Genomic DNA, 16,817 nt, shown 5'->3' on the forward strand with positions numbered 1-16,817 from the left:
GAATGGCAACCAAAATAATTTTTATTGTTAATTTTATTATTTTTAATGTTTATTTTTGAGAGAGAGAGAGAGAGAGATTGAGAGAGAAAGAGCGAGCATGTGCTTGCAAGTGGGGGAACGACAAAGAGAGGGAGACAGATCCGAAGCAGGCTCCTCGCTGTAAGTGCAGAGCTCCACGCAGGGCTTGAACTCCCAAACCGTGAGATCATGACCTGACCCAAAATCGAGTTTGAGCCGATTGAGCCACCTAGGCACCCCATAACCAAAATAATTTTAAATACATGTTGAAATACATGGATTTTTACTTCCTCCTTTCTTCTTTATCGATTTATATTTTTGGCTACTGACACCTATTCTTTTTATGCAACCAAAAAAAAAGGGTATTTTTATTTTGGGGCAACCTGGAAAACACTGCAAAACCTTTGAAATTTCATTCTTCACAGAGCTAGAACAAACAATTCTAAAATTTGTATGGAACCAGAAAAGACCCTGAATAGCCATGGCAATTCTGAAAAAGAAAACCAAACCTGGAAGCATCACAATTCTGGACTTCAAGCTGTATTACAAAGCTGTAATCAAGACAGTATGGTACTGGCACAAAAGTAGACATATAGATTAATGGAACAGAACAGAGAACCCAGAAATGGACCCATAAACATATGGCCAACTCATCTTCAACAAAGCAGGAAAGAATATCCAATGGAATAAAGGCAGCAAATGGTGTTGGGAAAACTGGACAGCGATATGCAGAAGAATGAACCTAGACTACTTTCTTATACCATACACAAAGATAACCTCAAAATGGATAAAAGACCTAAATGTAAGACAAGAAACCATCAAAATCCTAGAGAAGAACACAGACAGCAACCTCTTTGACCTTGATTCCAGCAGCTTCTTACTAGACATGTCTCTGGAGGCAAGGGAAACAAAAGCAAACATGAACATCAAGATAAAAAGCTTCTGCACAGCAAAGGAAAAAATCAACAAAACTAAAAGGCAACCAGGGAGAAGATATTTGCAAATGACATATCAGATAAAGGGTTAGTATCCTTTATCAAACTCAACTTTGAACTTATCAAACTCAACACCCAAAAAACAAATAATCCAGTGAAGAAATGAATAAAAGACATGAACAGACACTTTCCCAAAGAAGACATCCAGATAGCTAACAAACACATGAAAAGATGCTCAACATCACTCATCATAAGAGAAATACAAATCAAAACAACAATGAGATACAACTTCAAACCTATCAGAAAGGGTAAAGCTAACAACTGGGGAAACAACAGATGTTGGTGAGGATGTGGAGAAAGACGAACCCTTTTGCACTGCTGGTAGGAATGCAAACTGGTGCAGCCACTCTGGAAAAGAGTATGGAGATTCCTAAAAAAAATTGAAAATAGAACTACCCTATGACCCAGCAATTCTAGGTATTTATCCATAGGATACAAAAATGCTGATTCAAATTGGCACATGCACCCCAATGTTTATAGCAGCGCTATCAACAATAGCCCAATTATGGAAAGATCCCAAATGTCCACTGACTGACAAATGGATAAAGAAGATGTGGTATACACACACACACACACACACACACACACACACACACACACACACATACACTCCACATACATGGAGTATTACTCAGCAATCAAAAAGAATGAAATCTTGTCATCTCCAACAACATGTAAGTAGAATGTATTATGCTAAGTGAAATAAGTCAGAGAAAGATAAATACCATATAATTTTACCCATATGTGGAATTTAAGGAACAAAACAGATGAACATAGGGGAAAAGAAGGAAAAATAAGATAAAAACAGACAAGCAGGCAAGCCAGAAGAGACTGTTAAATAAAGAACAAGCTGAGGGTTGCTGGAGGGGCTTTGGGTGGCAGATGGGCCAAACAGTGATGGGCATTAAGGAAGGCACTTGTTGGGTGAGCGTTGGGTGTTATATGTAAGTGATGAAACACGAAATTTTACTCCTGAAACCATTATCACATTATATGTTAACTGACTTGGATTTAAATAAAAATTTTAAAAGTACATGCAAAAATAAAACACGTGAAAATTTAAAAAAATAAAATAAAAAACATATATAATGTGGTACAGGTAAAGATATGAGTTCTGCATAATTACTATATTTTAAAATTGAAAATAAAGGGGAGTAATACACTCATTACTGTTAGAATTGTTGAATCATTGTATTGTACACCTGAAACTAATATAAAACTGTATTGATTATATTTCAATAAAAAATTCAAAAATTCTAAAACAGAGATAATTACATAACACAAGTAACACTTTCTGCCAACACTAAAGAACAAAACATCTCATGTAAACAGACCCTCAAGCACAGATGCCACAAACACACAAACATACCTGGATGATTCAGAAGAGTATCAAGTTCTTCTTTGGCCACAACCATTCTTAATCTATCACTACTATCAATGACAAAAATAATGGCTTGTCCTTCTCTGTGTAATTTAAAAAATGAGAAAAATTAATGATAAACTCATACATTTTTCCATATTTAGTATTCATCTGCATTTCCTGTGTATTATCTCTTTATTTATTAGTTTATATGAGTGATTAATATATTATCATTAGTCATATTTTATGTAATTTGTTCTCAGTTGGTTGATAATATGGTAAATTTAATGACTTGTTATTTCATAATTTTAAAAAATTACAAGTAAAACCATAATTCTATTACACAGATACAATCATTATTAATACTTTGGCGTAAATCATTTTTGACATTTTCTTTGTCTATACTTACATATGAATATCTACATTTGTATTTAAATGGAATCTTGCTGTTTTACATCCTGACTTTCTGATATATAAACATTTCCGTGATCTTGTTCTGCAGTATGGTTTAAGCTTTTTTAATTTTGAAAGAGAGAGAAAGAGCATGAACAGGGGAGGCACAGAATGAGAGGGAGAGAATCCCAAACATGCTCCACACATCAGTGCAGAGTCTGATGCGGGGCTCAAACTCACAAACCATGAGATCATGACCTGAGCCAAAATCAAGAGTTGGACACTTAACTGACTGAGCCACCCAGGCGCCTCTTGTTTGAGCTACCTTTGTATGAAACATTAAACACTATACCAGTATTTTTTACCTTAACCATAGTGATAAATACATTTTACATTAAGAGGACACATAAGTATACATAACTATATTTGAAATACGTTTTTGGAAATAATTACAAATAGCTTTTATTTTATTCAATTTGATTTTTTTTAAACTGATAACCATCTACTGATAACCAGCTACTGAACTGGCTTAAGGGTTCACCTATAGATCTCACTGGCCCTTAAAAAAAAGTCACTGATTCCCTCTGACCCTTTCATTGCATGGTATCATCAAATACTGTGCCAAACTTCTATTGTTGGACTTAGAGATTATTCTTAATTTTCATGATTATGAAAAAGTTTGGAATAAACATCCTCCTAAATACAATTTTTAAATTTTTTGATACTTCAAGATTTGTTCTTAGGACTAAAATTTCTAGGAATATATACAAAATTAAAAGTTTTAGATAAACACTGACAAACTGTATTCCAGACATGCTTTATCAACATCATACTTATACTGATATCAGTACTTTTCCCACCCCTTTCCTGTATGGCTTCTTAACAGTTTTCCATTTTTGCTATTTTAAAAGCATATTTACATTGTATTTCATTAATTGCTAGTGAAGTTCAATATCTTTTCATGTATTTACTGGACATTTATATATTTTTTTTGTGAATCACTTATTCTAGTAGTAAGTTATTATTTTAAAGTTCAATGTCATTAGTAATCACACGAATATAAAAATAAAACAACTTTCTAGTTCTATTTCTTCTACTATTAAAAAAAATGAATACAGATTATCACCAGTCATTTATTAGTAGTAGCCATAGAAATTGATATGACTGGAAAGATCTACCAAGAGCTTTAAAAATGTTCAATCACTTTGAACCAGTAATTTTATTTCTGAAATTTATTCTGAGGAAACATGGACTATGACAAAGATTTATGCAGAAAGATGTGTTAACTGAAGGGCTGTTTATAATCTTCAAAAACTGAGAAAAACCTTTATGTCCAAAAATAGAAAAATGACCCAAAAATAGACATAGGCATATGAAAAAATAACAGGTAGCCATGCATTAGTTATATTCTTTGTATGTTTTTCCTGATTTATTCCTATCATGAATGTTAACTGAAAAAGCAGGATAAAAAACTATATATGGCAATTTATAATGTTCCTTTCTCAATTGTGTAAAGTGTGTATTTTATATTTTAAAAAAGAAGAAATATACAAAAAAGATTAACAATAGCAAATTTATTAGTAGTGAGATTTATGGAAAACAACTTTTTTAGATTCTCTTCTATATTTTTCAAATATTAAAAAAAGTGTACTCCTTATATTTTATATTTTATTACTTTTTCATATTATAAGGATAAGATGCAAAAATTATATAATAATATTATAGAATCATATAAATGACAAAGTAAACTTCCCTTATAATCTTGTTGTTCCCAAAACAAATGCTATTAATGGTTAGGTGTACATTCCACCTATTTTTTTTCTTCTCTATATACACTAAGCACATATTTTTATTAAGAATACTATTCTTCTTTTTATAATTGAGATATGTCATTATAAACAGGGTTCAACACACAATTTTCAGTGTATATCTTTGCCCACCAGTGTTAGTCATAGGATACTTTTCAAGCAGCAAAATGATGGCTGGAGAGCATGAACATTTTTCATTTTAACAGATACTGGTAAATCTCCCTGAAAAAGATGTTACATTCCCACCATAAGAATGACTTGTTTTGCCAACAGTACACTTAATCTTTTTAACCTCTTTCAGTCTAACAGATTAAAATGAATTTGTTCTTTCATAATTAGAAAAATATAGAGATACAAGATACAAATTTACTATTATTATAAACTTCTCCATAGTAACCATATTCACTTTTCAACCTACAATTTATCTATAGTGTTCATAATTAATTAATTTCTTCCAAAAAGATTTTGAAGAAAAAGGAATTAAAATAAGAAACATTTCCTTTTGGAGCGTCTGGGTGGTTCAGTAAGTTAAGCATCCGACATTTGGTTTTGGGCTCACGTCATGATCACATGGTTCATGAGGTCAAGCCCCACATCAAGCTCTGTGCTGACAGTGCAGAGCCTGCCTGGGATTTTCTCTCTCCCTCTCTCTGCCCCTACCCCACTCATGCTGTCTCTGTCTCTCAAAATAAATTAATAAACTTAAAAAAAAAAAAGAAACATTTCCTTTTTTTAAAGTACTATTTTCTATGTATTTTTTTATGGCACATTTGCAGGAAAGAATAAAAAAAAAATTAAAATCACATCTGGCAGTCATGTCATAACCATTGAAAACAAGAGTTCATAATGACAAAAGGGCATTTAGTCAAATGATACTGATTATAAGTTTCAGACTCCAGAAGTAATTTACATTGCTTATATATGAAGGAGTCCTAGCAATATTAGAAGTTAATGAATTCATTTTAATACCACATGCAAATCTTGAGAGGATATAATACATTTGGATCCTAGTAACTTGATAGTTCTTAATCTGCAGTGATTAGTGAGCACTTGATGTGCATATGCTGAAAAATATCTTGTTTAGAATTGGTTATAGAAAAATGGATCAACTGTTAGTACTATTATTTTAACTAAATTTATTCAATAAATATGTACTGATGTATACGTCCAGCATCATACTTGGCCTTGAAGAAAAAACCTTAATAAGAAATAATCCCTGCTCTTGAGGAATTCATACTCTCACTATGGAGGCAGGTATGGTACAGGACTTTAAGACCTAAGAATTATGATTACAGAGGTGTGAATGGGCAAAGTACTATGTGAATGCTGGGGACAGAATACCTGGGCAATATGGTGAAATTTCACAGAGGAGGTGACTTTTGAGTTAGCCTTAAAGCATGACTATATTAACTTTAAACAAAATAAAAGAGGGCATTAAAAACAGAGAGAACAGCATATGCAAAGAACCAAAGTCATGAAGGGCCTGAAGCCTTTGAAAAATAATATAAAGTATGATCATGTATCTTTTTAAATTAGAAAATGTGCTCAAATTATATGAAAAATAAACATTGCAACCTAGCCCATGTAATCTTTTGGATTTATCTGTTAATCATTATTTGTTATTAAAATATAATCATCTAGTTAACCAACATTCATAAACATACTTACTTATAATAGTGCTCCCAGAGATTTCTGTATCTTCCTTGACCTGACATGTCAAACACTGTAAAAGACAAACTACAGAAAAAGACAATGAAAACAAAACAAAATCAAACACCAAACAAAACAATGACTACCTGATAAATTACTAACTTAAGGTGTCACTTCTATTTAAAATTTTAAATTTTTTCAAAGAAGCCACCTTTGGATATACAATATGCAATTTGAATCAATTTTCAAGTACAAGTCCCATAAAATAAATTTTTTGAATATAAATATTTTTCAATGAGTAACATATAAAAAATGTTTTCCTTGCTAGAGAGATTATCAGAATTTGTCTAAACTCTAAATTCTGAAAAATAATCCACAGGTAGTGGTACAAATATTTTAATACTTATGGATTTCTGAAACAACAAATTAATTTTTCTAAAAGTAGAAGGAATGACGAGGTAGATCTAATATTATCACTTTTTCACCCAAAACTTCTTAGTCACAAGCATAATAAAGTGAATTACCTGGACGATTTGAATTTCTCTATGCTGAATCCTATGGTTGGAACTATATCTTGAGATTGAGCCTTTAAGAGAAAAGATAAATTTAGAAATTTGCAATTACCAAAGATGAATTATTCCTCAGGTTAAAAAAATATCCAATATCCAATTCTCAAATTTTTCACTAAGGAGATGACAGAATTAAACAAAATTATAATTTTTACAGTGGGATCACAGTGTGTGAATGCTTTACAGAAGTTTAAGGTTTACTAATATGAATCTGTATAATGTGTATGTCTTAATTCATATTTTGTGGCTTGCTGCAAGTTACCACAGCCTTAAAGCGGTTTGATGAGTCATTCCGAGTTCACATACAGGACTTTGTAATCTTTCACCACATACTTAATGAGTTTCTATATACTATAGGGGACTGTTCTCATATCTAGATGGTGAATATACATGACCCCTGCTCTCACTGAGCTTATTATCTAAAGAAGGTAAACAGCAATAACCAAGTAAACTACAAATGAACACGATTTCAGGCAGTGATAAGTACAATGAAAGGTGATTTGGGGATGGGAGGCAATGGGGGAGGAGGTTGGTATGGGGCATGGAAGAGCCTCTCTGAGGAGGTGACATCTGACCCAAGAGTAAATATCAAAAAGGAGAAAAGCTATGACGAGATCTTGGCAAAGAATATTCCAGTCAAAGGAATTAGCCAGTGCAATGACCCCAATGCAGGAAGGAACTTGTCACTGAGGAAAAGTATAAGACCTGTATATCTAAAATGTACTTAGTAAGGCAGAGAGCTGTATGTAATAAAGAGAGGTAGAGCCTCGAAGGTCATGGTGGGGAATTCTGTGTGAAGAGATACAAGGGGGCAAAAGTACAGCAGGAGACATGTTAGAAAGTCAATTAAGTGACTTAAACTGGCAATTAAAGTGCCTTAAACTGGGGTGTCTGGGTGGCTCAGTTGGTTGAGTATCTGACTCCTGATTTTGGTTCAAGTCATGATCTCACAATTCATGAAATTGAGCCCCATGTCAGGCTCTGTGCTGGCAGTGTGAAGCCTACTTGGGATTCTCTCTCACTCCTCTCTCTCTCTGCCCCTCTGCCACTCTCTCTCTCTTTCTCTCAAAATAAATATACTTAAAAAAAAAAGACTTAAATTGTAAGTCATCAAATGCCTCCTAACAGTTCCACCATCAAAACTATTCCTCCCTTTGAATAAAAAAAAATCCACTCATTTTCTGAACCTATGAGTTATTCCTGACTGCTTTTTTTTTTTACATTTTTTAATATAACCATTCCCTAAGTTTTATTGGTCCTATCTCACTAACTTATCACTTCTTGCTTTGCTTTATTACAAAAAACTTGTAATTACTCTTAATTGTTAATATGCTATCTTAGACAAGTTACTTAACTTCTCCAAACCTTAGTTTTCTCAAATGTGAAATCTGTTATTATCTTTAACTTGTAAAGTTATCATGAGAATTAAATTAGTTAATGAATGCAAAATACTCAATACAGTGTCAGGCCCATAGTAAATACTCAACAAATATCATAATTATAGTCACTGATTTCAGTCTCTTTCCAACTTTCTCCATGCAATCAATCAATCACAGTGTAACTTAAAAAAGATCACCCTTTAGTTCATCATGTTGCTTTTGTGTGAAAACAGCAGGAGTAGAAAGAAAACTGTTGCCTCACACCATTACATTTAATTTGGTAGTCTACTTCTGGAAATTAAAAAAAAAATTTTTTTTCAACGTTTTTATTTATTTTTGGAACAGAGAGAGACAGAGCATGAACGGGGGAGGGGCAGAGAGAGAGGGAGACACAGAATCGGAAACAGGATCCAGGCTCCGAGCCATCAGCCCAGAGCCTGACGCGGGGCTCGAACTCACGGACCGTGAGATCGTGACCTGGCTGAAGTCGGACGCTTAACCGACTGCGCCACCCAGGCGCCCCTACTTCTGGAAATTTAAAATTCAAATGCAAAGACAGAAGCTGAAAAGTCACTGGAGCTTAGTCACCTTAGTAGCAATGTGCTAGTGAAAAGGCCTCCCTAGAGATGCCCAGTTTTGCTTTTCTGAAGTTTGTTTATTCAGCTTTTCTTTCTTATGAGCTGCCTATATTCTTCCAAAAATATCTTTCTGTTTATGTTAGAATTCATTTCCTGCGATTCAGAGTCCTGCCTCAGATCTTAGGGTTTCTTCACTGCAAAACAAACTTTGGATTAAAGAGTTTCCTAATTTTTGTTGTCTCTAAATAACCCACTGTTAGGGGCGCCTGGGTGGCGCAGTCGGTTAAGCGTCCGACTTCAGCCAGGTCACGATCTCGCGGTCCGTGAGTTCGAGCCCCGCGTCGGGCTCTGGGCTGATGGCTCAGAGCCTGGAGCCTGTTTCCGGTTCTGTGTCTCCCTCTCTCTCTGCCCCTCCCCCATTCATGCTCTGTCTCTCTCTGTCCCAAAAATAAATAAAAAACGTTGAAAAAAAAAAAAAAGTAAAAAAAAAAAAAAATAAATAAATAAATAACCCACTGTTTTGGTTTTTGATTTTGATCACAATCATAATAAAATCATCAGCTATTATTATCAGGAAAAATATAACAGTAATTAAAAAAGCAAGGAAGTTAAATGTTTAAAGAAATCTCAGGGGCGCCTGAGCAGCTCAGTCAGTTAAGTGTCCGACTTCGGCTCAGGTCATGATCTCATGGTTTGTGGGTTCGAGCTCCATGTCAGGCTCTGTGCTGACAGCTGAGAGCCTGGAGCCTGCTTTGGACTCTATGTCTCCTCTCTCTCCACCCTTCCCCTGCTCGTGTTCTGTCTCTCTCCCAAAAATAAATAAGCATTAAAAAAATTTTTTTTTTTAAATAAATCTCAGAAGATACACCTCAAAAGAATAGCCCTATCCTCACTGAACTGTAGTTAGAACATTTGCCTAGTCTCTTCACAATCACCCAGCTTCTGCACAAACTCTTTGTTTCCAGATCTTCTCTTTTAACTTGCTGTTTTAATTAACAGGGATAAAATTAATCAACTTTCTTTTCTTCCCATCATTTCTAAAGTTGTAATGTAAGATAATTAGAAAGAAGAAATTCCACAAATTAATTAGGATAAAACAAGATATGTGAGCTGGTGCTTCCAGATTCAAGTAGGATTCATCTTCTTCTAGAGAATGATCTCCAACATTAATCGTCCTCTGCTCTATCTAGGAACAAATACATTTGGTCATTCTCTAACTTGCTCAGGGAATGGTACAAAGCAAGCAAAGAGTATAGGAATTATCACCTCAGTGGAATAGTCTATCTGACACAGCCCAAGGATAGACTAATGTTAACAAGAATAGAACAGGATTTCTGAGAGAGGATTCTATTTGGTTGGTCTAGTAAACATGATATCCTTGGTGCCATCAATCATCATTCCCTGCCCAAAAATGAAAACAGAAAAATAACCCATCAGTCCATTCACCCAAAATACACTTATATACCTTGCAATATTATTTGGGATTTAGTGTTGATTAATATGAGATATATGCTCTTAAGAAATTTAAATTTATGAGGAAACATTTAATAAACAAGCTACCAATCAAATATGCAAGATATTTCAGATTGTTTTAAATTATACAAATCAGGATGATGTGGTAGTATAATGGCATTCATGTGGGAAAGGGGGGGGGTGGTTGGGAATTGGAAAAGAAAGATATTTATAGAGTGCATCTCTAAGAAACTACAGCTAAGACCAGATTCCCCAGTGATCAGGTTAAAATGCCTCCTCACCCCCATTCATCAGTTTAGAAAACACCAGCAACCTCAATACATTGACAATAAATAAGCATTAAGATAGCTTAAAGCCATTTTGGGGCAGGGAAGTATCTAGTTACCTAGAAACTACTTCTATCCACAGACAAAAAAAAGAGACGTTACTATAAAATAAGATTTGCAAATTTTTTTGCAAGAAGTTTCTTGATAGAGCATTGTAGATTTCTATAATTCACTTAATTCATTAAAAATAATCTTTCTAGAGGTACCTGGGAGGCTCAGTCGGTTAAGTGTCTGACTCCTGATTTCAGCTCAGTTCATGTTCTTGTGGTTTGTGGGATTGAGCCCTGTGTCAGGTTCTGCTCTGACAGCGCAGAGCCTGCTTGGATATTCTCTATCTCCCTCTCTCTTTCTGCCCCTCCCCAACTTGTGTGGGCATGCTGTCTCTCTTTCTCTCTCAAAATAAATAAATAAACTTTTAAAAATAATGTTTCTAATAGTGGATGTAAGCTCACAAGAGATTTCTTCAGTACAGAGACACTGAGGAAACAAGGGTTATTACCTATACCTGTGTGACAGAGATTGGGAGCCTTTTTCAAGTGGTCTTTTGGCTATTAGCACCAAATTAAAAAAAAAAAAAAAAAAGCAAAGCAACTTACTGTGTTCTTAGGATCTAGAGGTCAGTTATTCAAGGAGACAGGGTAGTTGCCTAAAGATTAAATCTCAGGAAGTGGTGTTAGAAAGTAGGTGATCATCCCCTTAAAATAGCTGTATAGCAAGTCTAGGCTAGTTTTGTAGTTCACCAGAGGTAACAGAGAGACAGGGATGTTGGAAAACAATGGAAGATTAATTAAAAAACCTTAGTTACTGGCTGTGAACCCAGGTTTTCCGAAGGGCTCTTCCTGACTAATGTGGTGTGTTAGGCAGGGTTAACAGGTTACAAAACCAGTCTGAAATGGGGGTATTATAAGATCACAGGGGTGTCTGGGTGTCTTAGATGGCTGAGCATCAGACTCTTGATTTCAGCTCAGGTCACGATCCCAGGATTGTGTGATTGAGCCCTGCATCAGGCTCCATGCTGAGCATGGAGCTTGCTTGATTCTCTCTCTTGCTCTTTTTCTTTCTCTCTCTCTCCCTCTGCCCCTCTGCCCTGCTCATGTGCTCTCTTTCTAAAAAAAAAAAAAAAAAGATTATTTTAAGATCCAGACTGAGCATGCTGTCTCCTTCCCTTTTTGACCCAAATCCCTAGAAATGACAAAAGAAACTATGAAAAAAAATCCATAGCTAATTTAAAAAATAAGAGCCATTGTCTTCAAAAGAATATCCTTGTTCAGGTAAGAAAGCTGTTTGCATCCATACCAAGGAAGATTCTTCCTATGGTAATAACCATATTTTGGAACATAAGATTACTATACTGTTGGGGAGGATGGAAAAAGAGACTCTAATTTCTATTCTGTTTTTTTAATGTTATTTCTCCCAATGTGAGTGCAGTAGACATTGAGGGACTGGTCCATTTTGTGGTTATTAATGGTGGCTCTGGTTTCAATAATTGTGTACTTATTTGAGATCAGTTTTACCAAAACAAAAAAATTTACCTTTGAGGCTATTCTCTGATGTGGAGAAAAGTGTAAACACCTCTGACAGAATAGGCCCTTGCTTAAAAAATTTCCTTATAATCTTGTTCGCTTATTGCTGACAGCTTTACCCACAGAAATGCAGGTCACCAGTCACTGAGTTTAAGCATTTGCCCATACAGATCTTCTGATAGCTGATCCACAGTACTGATTATGGGCCCAGGCACAGTTGGGTATGGGTCTACTTTTAACATATACTCACTGTTCTTTAAATTCAATTCTGGACCCCATCCAACTGGGTAGGTTGCTTTATCTTCCTCTTAAGGACTGATAAAGAAATTTCGTATAATCACAAAGTCAGGAGATAGACTCCAATGTATGTGGGCTTTTTGACCTGATCTTTGCGTTATTGGGGAAGAATCTCTTTTTTCCTGTCTTCATATAGAGAAAACTTCATTAAATGATACTCCTTATTTCTCAATCTCCCCTCCACCAATTTATTCCTCTCCATGGGAAAAGAATTACTCCTTTGCCCAGTTTGTGAAGTGAACTGAGCATTCTTCATTCTTCCTCTCTCTCCTCATGCTTATCACAAGCCACATGCTTATCACAAGCATGCACTCTCATCTGATCTTAGCCATTCAATAAACCTAGAAGAGTAGGATTTTTCCCTGAGGAGCAAAACTTGAAATTTTGGGAGGCCAATCTCAATACAATAGAGTGTTAGCAACTCCTCTGAACAGACCTAACCTCACCCTCCAAAATCAACCTTTTAAATAAAGCTGGGATTTTTTTTTTTAAGTTTATTTATTTATTTTGAGAGAGAGAGAGTGCATGCAAGCAGGGGAAAGGCAGAGAAAGAGGGAGAGAGAGATTCCCAACAGGCTCTTCACTGAAAGCACAGAGACTGATGTGGGGCTCGAACTCATGAACCGTGAGATCATGACCTGAGCTGAAGTTGGACACTTAACGGACTGAGCCACCCAGGCACCCCAAAGGTGGTATTTTTGATCTCTGCCTGACTTCAGCATGTATGCCTGAGCTGACTCCCAACTCAGTGGCGAACTCCTTAAATTAACTAAATTGCCTTCCAAATCCATCTTCGACTTCTTATCCTGGCTGCCTCAAACTATCTCCAACCTGAAGATACACCAGCAGTTAGTTGTTTTTCTGTGGCAAACTCATCCATGTAGAAGGGAATAATGACCAGAAAAAAAGAAATAATGGTGTTTTTGTAATTCCAAAGCAATCTCCAACTAAACAGAAGTAAAACAAAAGCTGTTGCAAAACAAAATGGAGTAGTAAGGCTGTCTATTCTGCCCAATGTGAAGCATTATTTGAAGACAATAAAATTCATCTTCAACTACTATATTTAGGAGCAATTATTTCCCATTCTCTAGCCATTTAGTCATTAAAAGTACCAGCTTGTTTTTTGTCCCATCTGTATGCAGTCTATTTTTTCACTCTACTTTTTTCACTAATGGCTTTTACCTAAATAAGTGTATTTACAACTGTAAATGTTAGTTGTCTATTCAATATCCATTCTCTCCTTCTTCTATACTTACAGGATCCTTATTATTCCTGGAAGCAGCAGTATGCCTTGCTTTAAAAAAAAAAATCCAGCTTAGGGGCACCTGGGTTGCTCAGTCGGTTAAGTGGCCGACTCTTGATTTTGGCTCAGGGCATGACCTCACTGTTTGTGGGATGGAGCCCCACAACAGGCTCTGCGCTGACAGTGAGGAGTCTAATATTCTCTCTCCCTCTCCCCCCATTCTCTCTCGCTCTCTCTATCAAAATAAATAAATAAACTTTAAAAAATCCAGCTTTATTTATAGTTAGGGGTAGCCAATGAAATGTAAGTTAGGAATCATCAGTTGGTGCTTCTGGGTAAGCTCTTTAAAGAGGGCTTATTTAGGAAGAAGGTCTATTCCTTCAGCTTATTCTTTTCTCCTCCTGGTGACTTAGAATAATAGTTAAGCAAGGTGACCATGTGGAGATCTTGAAGATGAAAACCAGGCACTTGGAATAGCATAACAGAAAGATGGAAGATGCCTGGATATCTCACAACTGACCACAGCCCTGGAATACCTCCTGTACTACCAGCCCTGGAATACCTCCTCAGGACTTATTTAGGTGACAGAAAAAGAAACCTCTTACTTATTTAGTCCACTGTTATGTGGGTTTTCTTTATGTGTAGCAGAACCTAACTTCAACTTATGTACCATGTGTTGAATGTATAGCTTTATATATTTTACAGTTATTAAAATTATATTTTCATATACTTATTACTTCTATGACTTAAAGTCATTCGGCTTACTACTACTGATAGGTATACCACACTCCTGGTAAACTAATTATCCATAGAACCCATAAAAATGATTCACCTTTCCCTTTGCTTATTAAGAAAGAGCCAAAAAGAAGGCAATGCTACCTAAGAGTAAACTTTGCAAATCTGTGAGAATCATTAGAGAAAAAAAGACATTTGGAAAATATTCCAATTTAAATAATTATCAAGACATATTTATCAAGACAAGTATTACTAATGTATACCTGCATAAAATACACTGCAAATTATGGCATCCTGACGTTTATTACTTTAAGGTACTACAAGGTTAACAGGATTTCATAACATGATTACCTGAAGTAATGATGGCAAACAAAATAATTCTGCATATTAACTTTATCTCGCAGAAAATACTTAAAGCATCTAAAAAAGATACTTACATTTGAAGGTTTAAGTTTGTTAATGATTGTTGTTTTGCCACTATTATCCAGCCCAAGGCACAAAACATGAACCTCCTTCTTCCTTAGGCCAAGCAAGCCTGAAAGTCTGTCTAGCAATCCCATAATGTGATTCAAATATTTACAAACCAGCTGCAAGTCAGAAAGTAAATGATATATCAATCACAGGCACTTTAGGTAAGGAAAATATGAGCATGTGCATCAAAAATTTAATAATTTAAAGACATAATGATAAAAACCATGTCAATGTAGCTCTGTATTTAGTAAACAGAATTTAAGCTGATTATCACAAAGGAGCCTTAACTGAAATGCAGATTGGCAGCTTACAACCCTAGGTAACACACAGAATAATGCCCTTGAAATAACTGTACTTTTCTCGTTGTAATTTATAATATTTAAGAAGAAAATGTGGTTAAACTCAGTATTGTGTGGACTATGCCAGTTGTGATCTTGAAAATATATGCAGCCTTTTCTGGAAATCTGGAACAATGAATGGGCAAAGGGGTTCATGCTAAGCCTAATGTGGAAGCTTAGAAGGCAGATTAAAAAAAAAAAAGAGAGAAAAACTTAGAATTTAGCTACATTATTTGTGCCACTGGCTAAATCTTTTTCTGAAGCCAGACCCATTGTTGTATTATGCAATAATGTGAACTATTAAATTTACTGTTTTTGTTTGTTTGCTTCTATCCAGCTTAGGTTGCATTTTCTATCAACAGGAACAAAGAATCCTAACAGATATATTTATCTTAATATACATTGCTAGACATATTGCTTGTTCATAACCTGCTATGAACATTCCAAATGAAACTTTCCAAAGGTGCTCCCTTTGGGTCCATCCCTCCCCAAAACATTATAATGTGATGGCAGAAGAGAGATATCCCTGTTGTCAGCTCTCAACTGCTGCCCGGACTGCTATAGCAGCAACTGCAATCTGCCTGTGTCCAAAGTATTTCCTATTATTTTAACCATCATTTCTGAGTTCTCTAAATAGTCATCTCATTTAATTGATTTATTCTCATCTCCATCTAAGGTTCCAGAAGCCTGTCATTCCCCAGCTCCTTCAGTACTTTTTAACCCACACTATCCTAGGCAAGGCCATTCCTTGAAGGCTGTGAGCTTGCAGCAACTTAAATGATGAGGTTCCCAAGACAAGTGCATCCAAAAGGAGGCTGTGTCATCGATTTTGCTTAGGCCTGTTGGGGGATCACACGGAAATTTCAAAACTGAATTCCAATGATGCGCAGAAAAGAGAAGGTACAATGCCCCACACAAACATGGGGCCTATAAAACAGAGCCACAGTTGTTTTATCCAAGGGATGGGTTTGATCTCAGGTACTCCACTTGTGCCACTTTTCTCCTTGTGCTGGAGATTCAACTCTCACTCCATCAATTCCTTTAAATCTCCACTTAAGGAGCATTTGTAGAATCTACTATAAGTTAGCCTTCTGATATGAAGCAATTCACACAGACCATTTTAATTGAAAGTAGATTTGCTATTACTCACTTTGTTATTTATTGTACCAAACATACTAATATAAAGGCAATATCTTGTTTTCCATTTTTCATACAATTTGAACAGATTTTTTTAAAAAATGACTACTTCTCACATCCTCCTCCTTTGAGCATCCACTATAAAGCACTGACTGTCAAAAGCTTGATACTTGAATATTCAATTCATTTTCCATAGAACCCCGGATTGTGATTTTCCAACCCTTTTTCATGGATTATCAAACCTAATGCTTGTTAATGAAATATTTGGGGGCATACAATTTAGAAGTCAGTTGTTCTAAAAGCTATAATTATAGCCTTATACATGCTTCTATTTCTTAGTAATCATACATTTCTGTAAGTTTAATTTTTGCATGCATGAAAGAAGGAAAGATAACAATTTAAGCCACTTAACGTTTATTTACAATGTCCTATGTGCACAGTGGGAGATAAAATTAAAGTTTTCTGTAGCTCACTACGTCCAAAGCCCTGTCAACTTTTGCTGCACAGGGGAATCAACTACTTGA

General features: G+C 35.4%; 1 protein-coding gene across 1 annotated transcript in view; it reads right to left on the reverse strand.

Moving 5' to 3' along the window:
• Positions 1-16,817, reverse strand: part of ARL6 (ADP ribosylation factor like GTPase 6) — a 41,308-nt gene that overhangs the window by 23,336 nt on the left and 1,155 nt on the right. Inside the window, exons 2-5 of the mRNA XM_030330365.1 lie at positions 14,785-14,934; positions 6,749-6,810; positions 6,243-6,311; positions 2,383-2,477 (exon numbers count right to left, since the gene is read on the reverse strand). Coding sequence (XP_030186225.1) covers positions 2,383-2,477; positions 6,243-6,311; positions 6,749-6,810; positions 14,785-14,907 — 349 coding nt within the window. The 5' untranslated portion in view covers positions 14,908-14,934. The remainder of the gene's footprint in view (positions 1-2,382; positions 2,478-6,242; positions 6,312-6,748; positions 6,811-14,784; positions 14,935-16,817) is intronic.

This window comes from Lynx canadensis, chromosome C2 (genome assembly GCF_007474595.2).
Source record: "Lynx canadensis isolate LIC74 chromosome C2, mLynCan4.pri.v2, whole genome shotgun sequence".
NCBI classification, from domain to species: Eukaryota; Metazoa; Chordata; class Mammalia; order Carnivora; family Felidae; genus Lynx; species Lynx canadensis.